Raw genomic sequence first — 22,550 nt, forward strand, 5'->3', positions numbered from 1 at the left:
GTATGTGTGCCTGTGTGCGTGTGCGTGTGTGTGTGTGTGTGTGTGTGTGTGTGTGTGTGTGTGTGTGTGTGTCAGACAATATGTCTTTGTGTGGTATATACACGTGTGTGTGTGTCAGACAATATGTCTTTGTGTGGTATATACACGTGTGTGTGTTTAGTGGTGACAAATCATTTTTGCCTGATTGTATTGAGACAGTGTCTGTCATTGAACCTGGAGTAAGCTGGTGGACAAGCAAACCACAGCAGTCCTGCTTCTACTTACTGTGTTGCTGTAAAATTAAAATAAAACTGTCTTTTACCCTGCACTAGATCTGGCACCGCAGTGCCCCAAGATATCTGGTAGACATCTTCATCTCAGTCAGCGAAGCCTCTCACCTGCTCTGCTCCATCCCATATCACACTGCCGATGCCTCTCTCTGAGCCTGGCAGCAATCTCTACCCATCTAGGTCCCAAGGCAGGTTGCCACCACGCCAGAAATATACATCCCAATTCCGTGGTGGCCTAGTGCCTCCAGCCACCACACTCTCTTGAACTTAAATCACCACATGAAAGAACACACAATAACCTCTGATGAAATTGATAAGATATAATTGCCCACCTAAACATACAAAGCCCTGTACACATCCATCCCTTAAGAACATTCATAACAACCTGTAAATGTGCAGAGAGGAATCTTAACATCAGCCTCCATGTTCTCTCAGCGGCTTCTCTCTCTCCTACTCCAGTCTCCTCCTCTCTCTAAAACTTTTCTCCTGCCCATCCTTCCTTCTCGTCGAATGACAGGCCTCATTCTATCTTGTACCTGCCCTCACCTGTATGACATCATCCTACATTACTGTACTGGTGTTACTGTATTGGTGCATGTTTTCACGGGGCCTATATATGACCTGAGCTCATGCCTTCCTCATAGTTAGCACAAGCACTGTTTACCAAGTGAGGCGTCTCCAAGACCAAGAGATGCAACTTTGATACCATCATGTGCGTGCTGTTGCGTATCTTACATTTTCTCTACCACCCTAAATAATCCTATCATATACTGCTTGGAATTTTGACAGTGCATATTCAGGTTGTTTGAAGAACTATAGAATACTTATATATTATCATTTCTACTTTCATGGGATAAATAACTCTTTAGTGAATTTTCAAAAACATACATAAAAGCCTAAAAGGGGCCAGCAAGATGCTCAGCAGGCAAAGGAACCCGCTGCCAAGCCCAGTGACCTGAGTTCAGTTCCCACAGCCCAACTGATGCCTAAACAGTGTCCTTTGACTTTGACATGTGTGTCATTTGGGCTCAAGAGACACTTTTGCCATAAAGGAGTGATAAATGAATAGATAGTTGTACACTGAGGGCAGGGTCCAAGAGTTATTTCTGCTCTTTGACAGTAGAACATTGAAGCTACCAGACTTTGTCACCAAAGTGATGTGCTTTGCCTAGGTACTAGTGTGGCACTTGGTGAGAATCAAAAACAGGTTTACCACACGTGTGCCGCTAGCCTTCAGACTGTTCTGTTGTTTGTTGAGGCGATGATGTGAGCTAACAAAATGGAGATAGAAAATACTGAGTCAAGAAGAAGAGAGAAGTGATATGACAGGATTGAGAATAGAAAACCTGAACTGCTTTTGGAATTGTTCTTTGAACATGTTAAAAAGACCATGTTAAAGGGAAGAAAGCCCTTTTCCGCCTGTGTGGTTTGTCCTTGTGATGTGTAGTGCCAGGTGTTGTCATCACAGTGTGAATGTTGAACTGAATTTATCTGTTTTATAGGTTGTAAAAACAGTTGGTTTACGTGAGGTCTGGTTTTTTGGGCTGCAATATGTAGACAGCAAAGGATATTCCACATGGCTTAAACTGAATAAAAAGGTAAGATTTGTTTAATAACATTAATTTGATATGTTTAGTAATCCATTGAAAAGGCACCTGACTAACTGCAGGCCTCCTGTTGCAGTTGTCTGTCTTAATCATTACTCATGACGTTTAATTCATTGAAGCATCAACTTTTACCACACACTCTGTTTGAGCTGAGCATATGAGAAATAGAATTTTGAAGCAGGTGTTAACACTGAGCACATATCTGTAATGTCTGCAGGGTGAGCTTGGGTACACACACAAGTCAGTCCAACTGAGGCCTGGGCTCCCAGAGCTGCTGTCAGCCTCAGGACTGCACAAGAGCGTCTTCCAAAAAGAATATGAGGTAGTAAATATATTTATTTACAGTGAATTAAAAGTTTTGTTGATTATACTTGAAATTACTATTCTAGGTAACACAGCAAGATGTTAAAAAAGAAAATCCTTTACAGTTCAAGTTTAGAGCTAAATTCTTTCCTGAAGATGTTTCTGAGGAATTGATTCAAGAAATAACACAGAGACTTTTCTTCTTGCAAGTTAAAGAAGCCATCTTAAATGATGAGATATATTGCCCACCAGAAACTGCAGTTCTTTTGGCTTCGTATGCTGTTCAAGCCAAGTATGGAGATTATAATAAAGAGATTCATAAACCAGGCTATCTGGCTAATGACAGACTCCTACCACAGCGGTAAGCAAATCATGCCTTTTTTAAATATTCTTTAATATTATATTTCAGAAGTGTATGCTAAATGTCTTTAAAAAATTTTTAAGTTGCAAGGTAGATCATAGACCGTATTTTTTAAAGATCATGACTTAGTCACAACTCTAATTTATGTGTTGTGTAACTAACTCTGTTCTACTGTGTTCAATGCCTATAGGATGTGCAGCAGAAGGAGGTTATGGTTTGGTCTTTAGGGAAGGATATGAATTATTACTGTTTGTAAACATTGGAACACATGCAGATAGATGTGTAATAAACACCGTGAGAGTACTAAGTGGCAAGAGCTATTTCTTCCATGGAATGAAGTTTTCTGTATTTTGCAAAGACTTTAAAGGAGGCGTTGACGGTATAGTCTGCAGTTCCTTTATAACATTCAGAGTCCTGCATGGGAAACAAATGGCTAAAGAAGAGGTTTGGGAACTAAGTCTAATCTGCTCCATGCTAGCTCATGACCTTAGGTTTGTAACCTCTAAGGATCCCCTGTAAATAAAAGTGGATAATTACTCTATGACCTAAAGAGAATTGTAATCAGTCGATGGTATTCATAGCACATTGTAAGTATATTGCATTTGCTGCTTTGGTATTAAGGGTAGAAAAATAAGAACAAATAGAATACTCTATTTGTTCACAGATAAAATACAAAGGTTACTAGAGGAGAGGTGTGTGGGGTGCCATGTGATTCAGAGTGTGCCTTCTTTGGTGGCATAGGGATTAGTGTAGAGTACAAATGGTCCTTGAAAACATTGACTAGCCCATTTTAACTTCAAACTCAGAACTGTCCTGCCTCAGTTTCTAAAGTACTGGGATTATATAGATGGTCAGCACCATACTCAGCTTAATATATGTCTTTTTTTGAAATCAGGAATATTATCTCCATAAAATGACAATGTTAAATTTACTCATAAAAATAGATATGGAAAATAAAGGGATAATCAGGACCCAAGAATTCTGTTTCCCTGTCTGTTCCTTAATTTTCTGTTAGTAATGATATCGCCCTTTTTTCAATTCAGGGTATGATTTATTTGAAACATTTAAGTTCTCGTAAACTATATAATATTCTTTTTAAACTATTTTAAGCTATCTAACACTTTGTTTTAGCCTTCCCTAGTAACATGACTTCTGTGACTTCAGTCTTCAGCCAGGATATTGACTCGGACACAGCACACCACTGTGTTCTAGTCCATGTTTTATAGCCTCAGTTGTGATTTTAGTTCTGTGCAGTATTAGTGCATGCATTGATTTGTGTCATAGCTATCTCGGTCAAGCTATGAAAGGACTCTAGACTTTGGAAGTACTTTGGCTTTTGAATTACAAAGGCATTAACTACATGTTTTTCCTTTCAGTGTTTTGGAACAACACAAACTGACCAAAGAGCAGTGGGAGGAGAGAATACAGAACTGGCATGAAGAACACAGGGGGATGCTAAGGTATCGGGATGGGTTTCTCTGTTTTTCTCCAAGTGAAAGCATTTCATCTCACTTAAAAATCTCCTTGGGCGGGTGAGAATAGCACAGCAAACAGCTAAAGGTGTCACCTGATGACCCAAGTTGAATCCCTAGAGCCCACATGATAGGAAAGAACCAACTTGCGAGAGTTGTGTCCCCCCTTCTCTGTCTGTTCCTGTTCCTTAATTTTCTAGTAGTAATTGGGAAGCCATTTTGAAACATTTGACTTTTTGTAAGCTGTATAATATCCCATTTTAAAGCATGAGCTAAAGTAACTTAAGCTATTTAAAACTGTTTTAGCCTTCCCAAGTAACATCTGTGACTTACTTAGTATTCAGTCAGGATAATGAGTCTGACATAGCTTATACATTTACTGTGGTTCACACATACCACACACACACACACACACACACACACACATACACACACACAAACATATTCTCATCCCCCCCACCCCCAAATGAGCGAACGAATGAATGAATGTTCAGAAGGTTTGTGATGATACCAAACCAGGTTATACCTCCCAGCCTCTGATATGGATGAGTAAATATAAAATACTAAATATTAGCCCTAGGTATTTTTAGTTTTGCTGAATGTTTAATGTGTCTGCTTTAATGTATTACATTGAATAGGGAAGATTCAATGATGGAATACTTGAAGATTGCACAAGATCTAGAGATGTATGGTGTCAACTACTTTGAAATCAAGAATAAGAAGGGTACTGAGCTGTGGCTGGGCGTTGATGCTTTGGGTCTGAATATTTATGAGCATGATGACAAGTAAGTAACTGGGTGTTGGTGAGTTCATTGTTCCTCTGACCAGCGACTTTCAGACACGCTCTGCTTGTGAGAGTCACTGTCTCTGCTGTCCTAGCTGTTTTCTGTCCTTTCAGTAAAGAATTAGTTAATTCCACATCCAGTTTTGTTCCTAGTACCTTGTAGTTTCGGAGTTTATTTCTGAGTCTGTTTATTAAATGAGAGAGTGCATCTATATTTGCAGTGTGCCACTTTGGTTCTTTGTGAGGGAAATCTGGTAACAAGGCTCAGTAATAGACTATTAGGTAGATTCTTATAGGGTAATTTTAGGAATATTACACATCTGTGAAAAAACCTATTGTTATTATTTTATATGATTTAATTAAAATTTTCTTTCAGTGATAGCATCAATCTCATTGAGTAAGATAGGTTCTGAGGGTCTGGAGCTCTTAAGATTGGTCATTCCCATAACCTGTCCCAGTAGGCTGTGTACTTGTCCTTCTGTTTCCTGCCTTTAATTTAAAGCAATACTCTTTTTCCCCCTAGGTTAACACCTAAAATTGGTTTTCCCTGGAGTGAAATCCGAAATATTTCGTTTAATGACAAAAAATTTGTTATAAAGCCAATTGACAAAAAGGCACCTGTAAGTATATTTTATTAATTTTAAAAAATTTTTGCTACTTTCTATGAAATCACTTAAAGAAGAGCACTGATCACTTAAGTTGTTTCTGAGGGATATTCTCTTCCCATAGTTAAATTTTCCTCAGTGATGAAATGTTATTAAAAATATAAAAGTTTCCAGTTTTCTTATTAAGATGTAAGAATTTTAACTGATTTCATTGTAACATTGATAATGGTCTTAGAAGGGTATTAATAGTCATTCCTAAGAAATAACTTAAACAACATTTATTGATTGCAAAATGCAGTAACGGCAAACCTTTTTAGATTAACTCTATAGTCTTGCAGTCTGGACCTTCTGTTTTTAATATCTGAGGCTTCCTTTTTATTGAGATAGATTTTCAAAGATTCGTGTTACATATACTTTAGTATTCTACCTTTGTTACCTAAATGATAAACATTTGAAGAACATTTTTTTTTTTTTTTTTAATAGTGTGGTTCACTGAGCTAAATCCCCAACCCCAACAGCGAGCACTTTTTTTTTTTAAGATTTTATTTATTGTATATGAGTACACTGTAGCTGTCCTCAGACACACCAGAAGAGGGCATCAGATCCATTACAGATGGTTGTGAGCCACCATGTGTTGCTGGGTTTGAACTCAGGACCTCTGGAAGAGCAGTCAGTGCTCTTAACCACTGAATATCTCTCCAGCCCTGAAGAACATTTCTAGCTTAAACAGCCGTGGAGAAAGACCAGTTTAAGGGTACAAGGATAGCTGTTTGTAGTTTCTTTGAATAAACGTAAGAGTTAATGACATTTAGTTCATCTTTAAAGAACAGAGGAGGGGTGAAGGAATGGGGAAACAGTTATGTTGGAGGTGTGCGAGGTTCATAGTCCCAAGACTCTATGTGCAGTGACGTCAGATTTCTACTTCCTGTTGAAATTGAGTGGTTGTGAAGGATACTGTCACTGAAAGGTTTTAAAGTTGTCTTTTATTTTTAGGATTTTGTTTTCTATGCACCTCGTCTGAGAATCAATAAGCGAATTTTGGCCTTATGTATGGGAAACCATGAGCTGTACATGCGAAGGAGAAAGCCTGATACTATTGAAGTACAGCAGATGAAGGCTCAGGCCCGGGAGGAGAAGCATCAGAAGCAGCTAGAACGGTATGCGTGGGGATGTTCATTTTAATGGCAGCACAAGTTACAGGCTGCCCAGGTCTATTGGTGTGCTTTAGTGTTTGACCTTCAGCACAGTTTTGGTGATGGGCCTGAAAGGTATTTCCAAAACTGATTGAACTTAACACGTTACCACAGAGACTTTATGTTTTTATCCTCAAAATAGAACTAGGTTGAAAAAAGTTTAGAAACCCAAACTCTGAATGAAAACATCTACTTATATAATTTGAGCAATTACAAAAAGCTTCCTGGGTAAAGTGTGATTCGGATAGGATGTGGGAAAGACCCACTCAGAAGGGGAAGCCCACATAAACGTGTGCAGAGGTAAGAATATGTCGGGTTTGCCTGTGGACCTTGTGAGCAGTGTGCAGAGGAGAGGAATATCTCCCGATTTTATGTCGGAGAGAAAGGAAGGCCTAGCAACCCTAGGCGTGAACATGTGATGTTAGGAGCTAGGTCCTGTCGAGGTTTGGTTATGTCTGTGGGGTAAGGTGTGAGACGCACATCACAGCGGTGCTGCAGAGTCAGGCTCCCTGTCTCCTGTGTACTCACAACTTCTCAGTAATTAAACACTGTTTGGTCCCAGCTTGCTTATAGCCATGTTTCTTACATTTTTTTCTTTCTGTCTATGTATCTTTTTTTTTTTTCTCCTTCTCTGTAGAAGACCAAATGGGACACCAATAGGAAAAAGCTAAGTGAAGCCAACACCTTTTGCTAAAAGGGGACATTTGTGCCAGAGTGGGACTCAAAATGTTGTAAGCACTTGAGATAGGTTGTAATCTGTAGGTATTGAGCCTTGGTGGCTTGGTTTGTACTGAGTCAAGAGGGAAGGATGTCAGTGCTTGGCAGGAAGGTAGCTCCTTGAGGAGCTGTGGCGATAGACATGGCTGTTCAGAGGCCTTGGAGCAGTGGAATAGCTAACACACACCCTGGGCTATAGACAGCATGCTGTAGAAAGGCAGTCATGTGAAAACTGGTTCTTGTTCGTCTGCAGCCTCCAGGGACAGCCAGCTTTTTAAGGGAAGGCCACTGGGCCTTTCTTTTGCCCAAGGAGCCTAGAGTATGCTGACTCGCCTCCTCATTTAGGTTTTCTAGAGGTGTAGAAACTCCCAGCTTCTTGAGACTCTGCCTGAATATACTTTATATAAATTGAAATGAGGGAGAAATGCTGTAGAGACCCAGTGCAGAACCTTTGGCTCGTCTGCTGTTAAGGAAGCACATCACAGAGAACCTAGATCCAGAGTGGGGCAGCCCATGCCTGCCTGCCTGCCTGCCTGCCTCCCCCTCTCTCTCTCTCTCTCTCTCTCTCTCTCTCTCTCTCACATTTATTTATTTATGTATATGAGTACACTATAGCTGTCTTCAGACACACCTGCAGAGGACATCGGATCCCATTACAATTGGCTGTGAACCACCAATGGTTGCTGGGATTTGAACTCAGGACCTCTGAAGATCAGTCAGTGCTCTTAACCACTGAGCCATCTCTTCAACCCTAGCCCATACCTTTTTTATTTTTATTTTAGTTTTCTTGTTCTTTTAAAATATTTTCTTTTTTTTTTTTAAATATGCTGCTTTGTCTCTACTGATGTATGTCTGCACACCATACACATGCCCGCAGGTTGTCTCCATGAATGTCTGCACACCATACACATGCCCGCAGGTTGTCTCCATGAATGTCTGCACACCATACACATGCCCGCAGGTTGTAAGAGGATGTCGTATCCCGGGAGGGTTACAGTTGTAGCCTACCACGTGGATGCTGGCAGTTGAACTCGGGTCTTCTGCAAGCGCAAGTGCTCTTCACCACTACACTCTCCAGCCCCAGGTCTTGGTTTTTAAGTAGGTGAAGTTTGTTAATTAGCAGGAGGCATAATGACCCTTCAACTTCCTGTGCCAGTTTTTGTGTATCAGAAAGTCACTGCCAGCAATTCTTGCTGACTTGTGACAGCTCTCCACCAGTGTTCCACACTTTCTCTCTTGGGAACAGATGGATGCCCAAGATCTGCAGAAATTTCCAAATTCCAGCTTTTATATTAAGAACATGTACCTTGATGGTGCTGTTTTGTGATAAGCTGGAATTCAGAATAGACACTAGATGACAGTGATACCGTTCTGTGAATATTAAGGAGATAATAGGGATGGAATCACTTTAGGGAATAACTATTATCATTGAAGTATTAATTTTAAAATTAAGCATGTGAAGTAAGAACTTGGTGTCTTTTATTCATCTTTTTGGTTTTGGTCACCAGCATGGAGCTCTTGAAATTTATGTATATTAGTCCCCAAGTCCTCTCCCCCAAATGATTTTTATCAGAACTTGTAACATCTAAATCTTCATGGCATTGTTTCCCCTTTTACCAGCTATAAACACTTGTTGCCATCCTAATGGAATTGTGAAAGGTGAAACTTAACTGTCATCTTTTATCGAGGCATATATAACTAGTACCCAGAAATTACATTTGTATTAATTTATTTTAATGGTTGAAAATCATTTACCTTCCATGCTGTTACTATTGAAGGTACTTGTGCGCTCTCTTTTAAACCTTTGCTCTTTCCCCATGGAGGACACCTGCTCACTCAAAGAATTCTCTTGAGTTGTGGCAATGGCTGAAGCAAGCTATTAAGATGCTACAAATAATTGTTCTGTAAGCAGAAGCTTACTCTCCTGAGTTTTTTCTCACCTGAGCTGGCTTTGAGAACATGCTATGGTATGTGCGTATGTGCATGCACGCACACACACGCATACATGTGTGCAGGTGAGGAGTGAGAACATCCGAGGAAGACACCTGAGAGACCGTCTGTCAGCACGCTCCAGGGTCCCACCTGCTTCTGCCATCCGCAGCTCTAGGGTTGTGACACAGCTGTGTCTGACTGCGTATGTAGTATAATGCAGTGCTAGATACCGAAGTGTGCATGGCAAATATATTAAACATTTAAATACTTACATTGCACTTTTATTTGACTTGGGGTTAATACAAATGACATCGATTTGTTTCTACCCATTTATTTGTAACATATGACTTGTAATTTCTTTAAGGGCACAATTAGAGAATGAAAAGAAGAAACGGGAAATAGCAGAAAAGGAAAAGGAAAGAATAGAACGGGAAAAGGAAGAGCTGATGGAACGTCTAAGGCAAATTGAAGAGCAGACAATGAAAGCCCAGAAAGGTAAAGGGTTTGTTTTTGAACTGTGATCTTTAAGGGTTGCGGCTCTGAAAACATGTGCAGTCATACACAGACATGCCATGCTGCTTGTTTGCTTTTGACATATTTAGATGGACTTCCTATTCTGCTTATAGCCAAAGTGCTACAATATATAGAAAGGACACCGTTTACATTGAGTAACTCTAGGATATACTACTTTGACAGAGCATTAGTGGAAAAAAAAAAAGGAAAAAGGTTATTTGAGCAAATTAGATTGTTTCTTCCCAAGCAGCAGAATCTTAGCAGGTAGTGTGAACTTACTCTGTATACAATATCCTTCCCTAACAATTAATAGAATTAGCCATTCACTTTTATTGGGGATGGTAGTGTTATTTAAGGTTTAATTTGATTATATCATTTTCCTGTGTGAGGAGATATTTTTCAGAACAGTCACAACCATTTTCTGGTGGGTATCCAGAAGAGGTGGTTCCCTAAATGACTGTTTATCTACAGTTACTCCAAGAGTGTTGGAGATATATTTTAGTAGAGACTGTTGTGGTTTGTGGGAGTGGGCACATTTTCAGTGTAACCCAGGCTGGCCTCAAACCTTTTGGTACTCGAGACTCCCTCCTCACCAATGCTAAGATAACTGACCTGTGTCATCTTACCAGGTATATGCATACGGCTGGAGACAAGACTCATTTGGTAAAATACTTGATGTGCAATCATGAAGCCCTGTGTTGATCACTAGAACTTAGGCTAAGGTTGGGCATGGCTGGCAGTGGCTTGCACTCCGGTACTGGAAAAGCTGAGACAAGTAGATTCCTGAAGTTGACTGGTCAGGCAGCCTCAACAAATCAGTCAGACCCCGTTCCTAAGAGACTGCATCTCAAAAAGGGAGGTAACAACTTTGGTAGACCTCTGGCCTCCTCCAAGCATGTGTATAACACACACACACACACACACACACACACACACACACACACAGCATAATTTTTAAATTGAGTTTTATTCTAAATCTAGCTAAACCTTACCTCTCACATCTAGAAATTAATTTACTTCAAAACTGAAAGGTTTATGTTACTTGTTTATAGACCACAAAATTGAGACAAAATGATTGTTGAATTCCACATTTGATGCTGTTTCTTCTGCCTTAGGTACCTGTTTACCTTACAGACTTAGAGCCTCCATGACAGTGAAGCCGGTGCAGATAGTAGAAATCCATGTAGAGAACTGGCAGTGACATGGGGTGTGCTAAGTCGGGTCAGACCCCACATGGCGGGTTTGAGTCGCATCTGTCTAGGATGCTGGGAAGAGGTTTGACTTGAGGGGCTGAAGGTATAGCTCGCAGAGCTCATTGGTCCAGATGCTTGCTTACGTGTGTGGGGCCCTCGGGTTGGTTCTTAGTACCACACACATGACCTCCTGTCGTATACTGAAGGATGTTTAAAGAATTAAACTTTTCATAGTAAAGATTAAATTTATATAACTTTTGAAGGAATAGCTACTTACTACATCTTTCAATCTCATTTATTTAGGATGTATAATAAAAGTGTTAATGATTTACATACAAAAAAAGAAGCACTGAAGAGTATAAGGGAGATAAGCATACAGAATTAGAGCATCTTTATCAAGACAATGCCAGTCAGTCGTCTGAGGGCAAAGGACATCAGTGTACCTGCTGTTTTTCTAATAAAGCTTTCCCAGGCTCTCCTGAAACCTCCATGGTTGTCTTGTAATTTGTCATAAAATTTCACTCAAGATATTTAAATTTTATTTTTGAGGAAAACTTTATATTTTGTTGTTATACTCTTAATTTTTTATTGACATTGTTCTTACAAGTGACTCATTAAATAGAACAAAAGATGTTCTAGACCATAGAGAATATGTATTAGAGATTCCCGAAAGATGCTACTTCCACACCGACCATCCATTTGCTGTTCTAGCAAATAGTAACGGGAGTTGGACTTGCATCAGGCAGACTGTAGAAGGGTCTGTGGTGTAGTGGTGGGTTGATTCTGGGCACATGAGGAGCACTGGGAACATGGAACTGGATGTAGGTAAGGTCTCTGCTTTGATGCAGTACACACTATTGATGGCAGATGGGGCAGTAACTTAATTGCTTTATGTGGTTTGAACTTCTGTGGAGGGGCAGGCAGCATAATAATGTGGTGAATGTTAGAGAATACTGTTTATAGTTAGGAGCAAAGCTTAATTCTGTCACTGCGGATGACTTCCACCCTGAGTGAATTGGTTTAGCAACTTAGGTTTCTAAATTTTGGAATGGAAATAAGCCATTTTTTTTTAAAAAAAAAATAATGTTTATAATTAGTTTTATTTTCTGAGAACCTAAATTCTGTCTTGGAGTGCGGATACAGAGCTCAGTATCCAGCCGTTGGGAGTAAGCCTCAGTAGTTGTCGCAGGGAAGTTCATTCCTAAGCGATGTAAACTGTACAGACATTCTTGTAGCTTGCTATACTGGCGTTCTTTCATTTACTGCTTCTCAGACATTTGCCATTTATACTTTTTGTCATTCTAATTCTTGAGCTTTTAGATTTAGTCATTTTTTTTTTCTGATGGCCTTGTTGAGATACAATATGCTGTAAAATTACCCACTTAACCCACACAGCTTTACGATGTTTAATATGTTCAGAGTGATGTACTGTCACTCCAGTGAGTTCTCGAAATCTGTCATCTCTGAGAAATTCTGTACCCACTAATCAAGCAGCCGGTCCGTTAATATCCCCCGTAATCCCTCACAGCCATGGGCAGCTGTTAATCTGTTCGCTGTGCCACAGAGTTGCCTTTTCTGGGCACATGTCCAGATTCCCTTACTTGGCTTGCTATTTTCAAAGTGCATCTGTGTTGTAACATATATTGACGTTTGATTCTTTTTAAATCGATAAATGCTGTTTTAGTTATTTTTTAATTCATCAATTGTGGGGCATTCGCATGTTTCTACTGTTTCACTGTGTGGTGTATAAGTTAAAAACGTATACATTCAGATTTCTCTTTACATTTTTATATTGCTGGCCGTATTGATTGGTTTAAGGAGCTGCCCAATTGGTTTGAAAGTGACTCTGTGTTCCTGTAACAGTGTGTGAGCCCTCCGTCTTCACCAGGACATGTTATATTAGTGCCTGTCTTTGGGGTTATCGTCTTCCTAAGCGGCTTCCAGTGTGGTGTTGGGTTTTGACTTAGATACCTCTGCCTAATGATGTTGAACAACCTTTCATGTGTTTATTGGGTATTTCTATATTTTGGGAATGGGGCGTTCACATTTTCTGCACATTGGCCAATGGGATTTCTTGTTCTAAGGGTTCTTAATGTCTGGGACACAAATTCTTTATCAATCAGCACTATTTTCTCCAAGGAGATGGTAGCTGGGGTGATGAATAGGCTTTTTTTTTTTTTTTTTTTTTTTTTTTTTTTTTTCTGGAGCTGGGGACCCGAACCCAGGGCCTTGGCGCTTCCTAGGGTAAGCGCCTACCACTGAGCTAAATCCCCAACCCCGAATAGGCCTTTTCTGTGTTCACTTCATGCTGTCATTTGACAAGAGAGTGAGCCCTCTCCCTAGTTCTTAAACTTCTTACAATTTCTTCATGTTTCCTAGTGTCTCACGTATGTGGACATTTGGGGGAATTGACAAATAGATTGAATGAAAGCAGCACACAGTTTTGAAGAGATCTTTCTCTTTGGTTGCCCCTTCTCAGAAACTTTCCTCCTAGTCCCGACTACTTCTTCAGTTCCAGGCTCTCCATGTCTGTCTTTCTGGCCCAGTAGAACGCTATTCCCAGGCTGGTGTGCTGCTTTTCCATTATGCCAGTTTGGGGAAAAGCAGATACCTTTTTGTTTACAGAATAAATACACAGAACACATGAAAATGTATTCTTACTGGTCACACTAAGAGGCATCTGACATATTTCCTGGGGTATTTTGTTTTAAGAGGAGAGATATTGCATATTCTCCAGGATGGCCTTGCACTCCTGGAGCCAACTGATCATTTGCTGTCCCCTCCCAAAGTATCCAGGACCACAGGTGTATACCACTGTGCCTGGCAGAGAGTGTGTGTGTGTGTGTGTGTGTGTGTGTGTGTGTGTGTGTGTGTGTGTGCGCGCGCGCGCGCACATACACCCTACTGTTCCAATTACTGTATCTAGAAATCCCCCATACACTATTCACAGACCTCACTTTTATGGTGACATGTAACCGGACCATTGCTTAGGTGTACTATAGAAACTTAAAAAATTCAGTCAATAATACATAAGTACAGTATTCTATGCTTTCTAAAAATTGTTATTATTGAACTGTTACTTATTTTTTTCCTTCTAAGATTGTGTGCTTTCCTCTGGAAATCAATGTAATTGTTGATAAACCATTGCTTTGGGTTATATCGTCTTATTAAGGCATGTAGGATCTTGTTTTGTTTTTAATGCTGTTACTGCAATATTACAGCTTCTAATCTTGGTTCTGGTATAAGTTATTATTTGGCTTGCAAAGTCATGTAGTTCTAGGTTTCAAATATGAGTAAGAACGAGAAGCTTCCTCAAATTTTATAAGCTTGAATTTACATTAACTTTCCCTATCGCCTTCCAGTTAAATACTATAACCAATCAGACCAGTCTGACGTGAGTAGTAGGACAGAAAGTTTGTCTTTGTGACTTTCAATCTTTGTCTTTTATTTTAAATAAGCTGTGTTACAGTCTTTGCTTTCTTTTTTTTTTTCTCTTTTCTTTTTCTCGGAGCTGGGGACCAAACCCAGGGCCTTGTGCTTGCTAGGCAAGCGCTCTACCACTGAGCTAAATCCCCAACCCCAGTCTTTGCTTTCTTGCCCCACCCCTAAGATGGAAAGTTTTAGATTTTTTAATGACCAGATAGGAGAAATGTTGGTATTATTTCTTATTAAATCCTTCACTAATTTTGACTCACTTATGGTCTATTTCAGTAAGTAGTTTAGACATTCACACAGCCTGAGTCTCACCCAAGTTGGCTGTTGTGTGAAAGCAGTCATATTTAACCTCTGAGTCAGGCTGTTGGTGATGTCTCAATAAAATGTTAATACATTAGCGTTGGGCTTGTTCTAGTGCACTGATTAAAAAACAGCTTTTCCACGTAAGGTCATATGACCACCCAACTCTTTCTTTGTAAATTAATTTAAAATAGTATTCATTTTAACGTTGTTATTTAATTTGTGACCGAGGCAGTTTTTAAACCCAGCATCCTTTGTTCTAATGCTTCTGGTTGGCAGCTGCCACCTGTCTAGCAATCCTGTCCAGATCTCTCTGTCCTGAGGCGTTAGCTTGCGGCCCCCATCTTGGTCCTTTTCAGCCTCTCCAGGGCTTGGAGGACCCTACAGGCCACACTCTTAGAACCTCTGCTGCAGTGGCTGGGCCTGACCTGCCGTCCTCCATAGATCTTGGTCATGGAACGAACCCCTGCACCACCACGGAGGTGCAGGTGCGGTCTGGGGAAGCCGCTCGTGTGTAGAACGAGTTCTCATCCTTTGGGGCAAGCCCTTTATGTTTGGCCAGCTTGACTGCATCCACCCATTCGGGGACTTTCAGCTTCCTAGCCTTTCTGAGGAAGGCTGCCAGAGCTCTGACAGACTCCTGCAGTAACTCCAGGCATCCCTCCTTCCCTCCACTGCCCACTTAACCCTCTGGGCTCCCGGACTGTGGCAGTCAGTCGTTCTGGCCTGCAGCTTGCACGTGGCCACGGCTACAGAGGTGAAGCCACCCTGCGCTGTCTAAGGCACAAGATCTTGGGACCAGATAGCTCAGCCCCGTGGCACCATGCACAGCAAGACTCACGCTTCATTTTAACATTTTAAAAGATAGCTTTTTTTGTCATAGATTTAAGAATTGCACAGGTTTTTTTTTTCTAGATTTAAGAATTGCACAAAAATCTATCAAATCTCTTTTTGAAATTGATACCACAGAAAGCTGAGAGAAAATAGTTGACTCAGAAGTTAAATATGACTACTTTCACACAAAAGCCAACTTGGGTGATACTCGGGCTGTGTAAATGTCTAAACTATTTACTGAAATAGACCATAAGTGAGTCAATACTGATGAAGGATTTGATAAGAAGGATAAATAGAGAGTATTTATGTTAACATTTAACTTGTATCCCAAACTTGTAAGAATTTTGTTATGAATTTTTTTAACTGTGGCAAACATAAAAAATAGTGTACTGCTGATTTTGAAGAGTATGGTTTAAGGATATCAAGAGTTCACTAACATTTTCAGTCTTCAAAGCCAAACCTCTGCCTGTTACGCAGTAACTTCTCAGCCTCCTTTCCCCATAGCCCCCAGCATATACCCTTCTCTGTCTGGGGTCTTGGTTGTTCTAGATAGTAGAATCATGGGGCATCTTTGTGTGATTGGCTTTTTGTACTTAGTAGAATATTTGCAGTATCTGAGGTATGATCATACATACTGGATCATACCTCAGAATTTGAGGCTGAGCATGTGTTGATGGACTTGTGTGTGCTAAGATCGTGGGTATACATACATACATACATACATGTTTCTCTGGAACCCTGCCTTTAGTTCTTGGTTCATTTGTGTAGGTGAATGGTGGAGCCATGAGCTTGGTGAGCTTTTAACAGAAGAGCACGATGAGGGAAGTTTATTCCTAGGTTTATTACTTGACCAAGGCTTGAATGAAAATTCAGAATAAACCACCATATAATCAAGCTGTGGTAACATTCTGTATTGTGCACTTTTATAATTTGTAGCCAGATAGCTATGTTGAGTTTGTATGCTATTTTATCAAAAACTCAAAGCTTAATAAGAGTGAGTCATTTTTATTCTCTAATCCTCAAAATCTCCCAAATCTCTTAACTGAAATTATTTATGCTAGTTTTGATGGAGACCAGTAAATTAAAAATGTTAAGTAAAATCTTGTCATTGAGTCTACTTTGACGACTCTCTAAAGGATCCAGCAAAGAGAGCCAGCCTCCTAGGACATTATACTCTATTTTCTCACAGAATTCTAAGTGAGAAATCTTATGTAAGACTTTCCCAAAATAATGCTTAAATTTAATGTTTCAAAGTTATCTCAGTTTTTTCTAATGGTTTTGTTAGTGATATTTTACTTTCTTATTCAATTTACCGGGATAAGAAAGGAACTTATGCCTGATGCAATGCTTGTCAGATTGCAATGCTTGTCCGTCACCTTACTATGTCTTCAGCCACGTGAGAGCTTCTGTGTTGAGTTGTTTTCTCAAATTTAACATCAAACAGCCAGTCAAGATTGCTGATAACTTATCAAAAGTATAATATAAAGATCTTGATTTCCCCAATTGTGAAATAAATGTTTTGAACTTACATACTGTCACAAGTGAAGCTTACACATGTAGTGGATCTCACTTGTGCGGAGACACTGGATGTACTCCATCGGGTTACCTTCAGGTTCTGGACATAGGAAACCAATGCATCTCACATTAGAGTGAGCCTTAGCTCCAAATTCTCCCACTACATATATTAAATAGTGAAAAGATCCAAAACACTTTGAATCCCCATGCATTTGAGATGGGTTACTCTGCTTGTGGTTAGTGTAGGTAAGACTCATTGTATTTTGTCCTGGTACTAAGAATTGAACCTAGGAGCATCTTGTGTACTAGACAGGGCTTGACTGCTAAGCTAGCATCATTATTCTTAAAATGCATTGATTTATAGATTTCTATTAAGATAAACAGCTCAGTCTTTTTGGATAGTTTTAGGGATTGCACCCTGGGCCTGTACATCTATGCAAGAGTTCTCTTGAGCCATTCCACCCAGTTCCCTAACTTTGCTAATTTTTTCAGGTCAAAACTTAAAGTTAGAGACTTACAAAATTAAGTATGTGCTTTTAGCCTTTTGACACAACTTGAACCATAAATTATGTAAAAATTATTACTGTTTAGCAGGTTAAAATGGGAATGTTTGTTGCATATTTAGTCACTGATCTTTAAAGCTACACATTTTGGTGTCTTGCTGTAAGGAGGATGGTTGAGGTTAACCCATGTCTGTGGGCTGGGTGAAACATTTCAGAACTAGAAGAGCAGACCCGGAAAGCTCTGGAACTGGAGCAGGAGCGCCAGCGAGCAAAAGAGGAGGCAGAGCGGCTAGACAGGGAGCGCCGGGCTGCGGAAGAGGCCAAGTCCGCAATAGCCAAGCAAGCTGCTGACCAGATGAAGAACCAGGAGCAGCTGGTAAGGCCCTGTCCATTCTCAGAAAAAGCAAAACGAGTAAATACATGGCATGACCACGGACCCAAGGGTATGATCCCTTCTCAAAAGCATGCCACCAGGATAGTAACAAAGTGACAGAAATCGGATGTTTTATTTCTGCCAGATAAAATTAAAAAATGAAACTGAAAACCAAACAGGATAAAAGGTAAAAGGTTATATGCATTTTTTTTTTATTTTTTTTTTTTTTTTTTTCCGGGGCTGAGGACTGAACCCAGGGCCTTGTACTTGCTAGGCAAGCGCTCTACCACTGAACTAAATCCCCAACCCCGGGTTATATGCATTTGTATCTTCTAGTTCATTTTTTTTTTTAATGAAAATTGATTTTCTTTCAATAATATATTCTGTTGGTGGTTTTCTCTTGAATGGAGCCTATAGCCCACAAAAGAGTTCATTCATTTGGACCACTGGTTCTCATTGTCCTAAAGCTGGAATGCTTTAATACAGTTCCTCATGTTGTGGTGTCCACAATCCATAAAATTATTTTAGTTGTTACTTTGTAACTGTAATTTTGCTGCTGTTGTGTATTGTAACGTAGCTATCGGTTTTCTAATGGTGTTAGGTAACCCTGTGAAAGGGTTGGTCAACCCTCAAAGGGGTCATGACCCACAGGTTGAGAACCTCTACAGAGGCCACATGGCATCCTGTGATTTAGATAAATTGACACAGCTTGTTTGGTTTCTGTGTGATGGCTATAAGCCAGTTAGTTGGAGTTCTGTTTATTTAACATGCTTCCAAATAATGAAAGTGTATGTAACACAGGGAAGTTTCTAAATATGCTTATTAATTTAGGTGTTTATTCACTACGTGTCTTCTAAACCTGTTTGTTTGTAGAGAAAGCTTTGCTACTAACCTGGGGTGGCTTCTGGGCTGGCTTTGTACTCTTGATCCTTCTGCCTCCACCTTCTAAGGACCATGCAAGGTTTGATGCCAGGGGGTGACAGCACGCCTGTCAGTTGCTCTTTGAAGATGGGACTGCTCACTGCAGAGCATCATGTAATTATTTGTTTAGTGACAAAGGTTTAAAACACAGCACTTGGACACTTTTCAGTTCTTACTGCTGAAACATAAGTCATTGCTTATCTATAAAATAACATCTTTTAACTTTACGTTCTGTTCCTCTTTATCTCAAGTACCTACTACAAGCCAACTACTTAAGACCTTTAGGAAATACTACCTTTTTAAAAATGGGAACTTAAAACAGCCCAAGCTTAAAGTTTTTGATTAAAAAAATTAAAAGAATATTAAAAACATTATTGCCTCTGGTATTGATGATATATAAACATTTTAATTTTAGGCAGCAGAACTTGCCGAATTCACTGCCAAGATTGCACTTTTAGAAGAAGCCAAGAAGAAAAAGGAAGAGGAAGCTACTGAGTGGCAGCATAAAGTAATCACTGTTTCGTTGTGTGCTAGCTTTTCCTGAATAGCTACTCTGTCAGTGAGCCCAGCGGTCCATTTGCTGACTTTATAGAGGTGATGTGAGATCAGCATATGCCCAGACCCTGGGGAATACGTAAGAGCTGATCAGGAAATTCATAAGCATTTACTTTGGGTCTTGGGGAATAAGCTAGTTTTGGGGAATCAGATTAAAGGCTGAAGTGTTGATAGTTGTTCCAGAAAGAACAGATTGAATGGTTATAAGTAGTAGGAGTGAATGTTTCAGATTTGAGGACAGTCAGTAAATAGCTAAAAACCAAGGATAAGGTCAAAAAAGTAGGTTTAGTGAAAAGTTAATTAATAGAAGATTGAGTTATAGGGGACTTTAAATAAATGGTCTACTGATGCAAATTGGTGGATTGTGTGTGTAAATATCAGTGAAGATTTCAGAGTATGGGTAGCACAATTACGTGTGATCGTATTAACGACAACAACTTAGCAGTGTGGTTTGGATGCTTAAATAAATGTCTGAAGGATACAGTAATGAAGAGTAGAGTGGAAGAGTTAAACTGTGATAGGCTGAGACTGTCAGGACAGCAGGCTACAGGAGGTGAGGTTGATGGAAGGCTGTAGTTTTGCTACTGGTAAGATTTTTGGGTTTTGTTTGCATACTTTAATTCTACATGGACATGGCATTTTCATATATGCTTATCCTATACAGTCTGATCCTGCTCTTCCCATTTAGTGTGTCCTCTTCTACTTTTCCTGGACCAGTGAGTGTTAGTGTGAAATCTTCCAGGAGCCAGGACAGCTTGCTGGTGGCTACCCTTCTAGAGGTCTCAATGAGCATTAACTCCTGCTCCTTAGGGAGAGGTGGGCCTTGTGAACTCCTTTCCCCAGCAGCCTTTAACTGCCTACAGATCTTAAGGGAGCAGTGGATACTGCAAGATTTCTAATAGAATTCACAGTGCAAAATCAAGTTTGTAACTAGAGGGATGGGTTTAATTCAGTACCATCAACTTGTATGTGCAGTTATAATTTTTATACCCAAGGAAGGTACAGGGGATATGTAGTGGTTTTTCTACAATAAAATACTCTTCCTGTATAAAATGGTTTGTTCTACTCTTAAATTTTTCTGTAGAGGGCTGGAGAGATGTCGCCGTGGTTAGGAACATTGGCAGCTCTTCTAGAGGACCTGTGTTCAATCTGTGACACCCCCATAGCAGCTCACAGCTGTTTATAACTCCAGAGGATCCTGCATCCTCACATGCACATAGGCAAAACACCAGTGCACCTAAAATAAATAAATAAATTCTAACAACAAGATAAAACAAAATTTCTTTGTAGAAGTTCGTTTTTTTTTTGGGACATTTTATATTACATGTGTATATAGTAAAATAATAAGTAGAAAAAGGATGAAATGGTTAGTCTCCCCATTATTTTGCTTTTGTTGTGAGAATTTTGTAGACCTGGTTTAAAGGATGCTTTATGGATTTTAGAGACACAAACCTTAAAAACATAGCTTCAAGTTCTATAAACAATTTAAAAATTTTATATTAGTGTAAGTTAGTATATAAAGAAAATCATAGTCCATTAAGCTAGGATGTTATTTTAAAACATTAGAGTATATACTTTTCTACTCCTGCTTATGTATAAGTTATATATGTATGTATTTGAAATGAAATCTTTCCATCTATATAAGTCATTTTTATTGAATTTTCATCCTAATGTTAGATTTTAAAATTTAGCCAACAAGGTTGGTAATGTATAGGTAGGTTGCTCTGCTGTGTGCAAGGCAGGAGTTTAGAGTCTGTTGGCTTTAAATCTTAGCACAGAATAGACCCTCTCTCCTGATCCTGATTTGCCGAGGGCCTGTAGGATGCCCTTCTTTGTGTGTTTGTCTCTTTGTTTTCTTGGTATCCTGAGGATTTCCTTAAGGGATTGTTACAGGAGACCTCCATAGTTCAGGAGCCTTTAGAGAACAGTGTTCTCAATAGGAAGACAGGACAGGACTGTGAGCAGGGCTTGTCCAGGCAGCCGGGAAGTATTGTTCCCCAGACATCAGTGCTTTGTATGCTTTATGTTGTATCTATCGTGTGAGATGGCACTGTCTAGCTAACCCATCCTGAGGTCAGTGATTTAATTGACCACTGTGTTTACAGTAATGACCCTCTGATTCCTCCATTGACTGTTGTATTTTCCTGCTTGTGGCTCAAATGTAATCTATTAAATATGACATTTCTCAGCATTCTACCCATTAAGTTGTTTTTGACCAAGCATTTACAACAGTTACAGGAACAAAGAATAAACCTGATTAATAATTTTAAATGTTTATGCCTCCTACCTGCTGGAATTCTGGAGCTTTTATTGAAAGGACCTATTACTTCAAGATGTAGTTTTTGTTATAGAGACAGAATAAATCATTTTTTGTTACTCGTTTCACACACTTATTTTTAATGTTCAGGCTTTTGCAGCTCAGGAAGACTTGGAAAAGACCAAAGAAGAGTTAAAAACTGTGATGTGTGCGCCCCCTCCGCCGCCCCCTCCCGCAGTCGTCCCTCCCACAGAGAACGAGCATGATGAGCAGGACGAGCACAGTGCCGAGGCCAGCGCCGAGCTGTCCAGTGAGGGCGTGACGAACCACAGGAGCGAGGAGCAGCGGGTGACGGAGACCCAGAAGAACGAACGCGTGAAGAAGCAGCTCCAGGTACTGGCAGCCCGATCTGTGTGCACATCTAAAACGTTGCAGTCTCCACTTAAGTCAGCCTCCTGATTGGCTTGTGACAGTTTCTTATCGCTTCTATCATTACAGCCCTATTAGCAAGGGCCTTTGCTGATTGGCTCATTTTCAAAGGAAGAAAGTATTCTAGTGCTGTGTAAAACAATACTTGATACTTCATCCTTTATTGAAAATATATCATTGGAGTTATTCGTATTTTATAATCACAAAAGATCTATTTATTGAATGTACATTATTAGGTCAGAATAGAAAATTTAGTGTTATTCAATAGTTTAAAAATTACCTAATTTTTAAGTTGGTTAAATCTTACTAAAGCAAAAGAATGGTTACATTAACTGTATTAAAATTTCTAGAGAAAAAGTCCATTGTTTTTAAATCTTTCAGTCTCTTTCCTTTAAAATGACTGCATTGAACTTGATCAGTTGTTTCATGTATTAGATATAAGAAATTTAAAGTAGTTCAGAATATATAAAATGTCATGG

At 39.6% G+C, this 22,550-nt stretch overlaps 1 protein-coding gene and 1 pseudogene across 2 annotated transcripts in view; one reads left to right on the forward strand and one right to left on the reverse strand.

Annotated features, from left to right (window-relative positions):
* Rdx (radixin) overlaps nucleotides 1-22,550 on the forward strand; it is a 57,418-nt gene that overhangs the window by 16,541 nt on the left and 18,327 nt on the right. For both annotated transcript variants that reach the window (XM_032909270.1, XM_032909269.1), the window contains exons 4-13: nucleotides 1,772-1,867; nucleotides 2,266-2,540; nucleotides 3,917-4,000; nucleotides 4,651-4,797; nucleotides 5,320-5,416; nucleotides 6,395-6,558; nucleotides 9,608-9,738; nucleotides 17,752-17,912; nucleotides 19,246-19,338; nucleotides 21,793-22,035. In XM_032909270.1, coding sequence (XP_032765161.1) covers nucleotides 1,772-1,867; nucleotides 2,266-2,540; nucleotides 3,917-4,000; nucleotides 4,651-4,797; nucleotides 5,320-5,416; nucleotides 6,395-6,558; nucleotides 9,608-9,738; nucleotides 17,752-17,912; nucleotides 19,246-19,338; nucleotides 21,793-22,035 — 1,491 coding nt within the window. The remainder of the gene's footprint in view (nucleotides 1-1,771; nucleotides 1,868-2,265; nucleotides 2,541-3,916; nucleotides 4,001-4,650; nucleotides 4,798-5,319; nucleotides 5,417-6,394; nucleotides 6,559-9,607; nucleotides 9,739-17,751; nucleotides 17,913-19,245; nucleotides 19,339-21,792; nucleotides 22,036-22,550) is intronic.
* Nucleotides 14,944-15,343, reverse strand: LOC116906555 (annotated as a pseudogene).

This window comes from Rattus rattus, chromosome 8 (genome assembly GCF_011064425.1).
Source record: "Rattus rattus isolate New Zealand chromosome 8, Rrattus_CSIRO_v1, whole genome shotgun sequence".
Classification (NCBI taxonomy): Eukaryota; Metazoa; Chordata; class Mammalia; order Rodentia; family Muridae; genus Rattus; species Rattus rattus.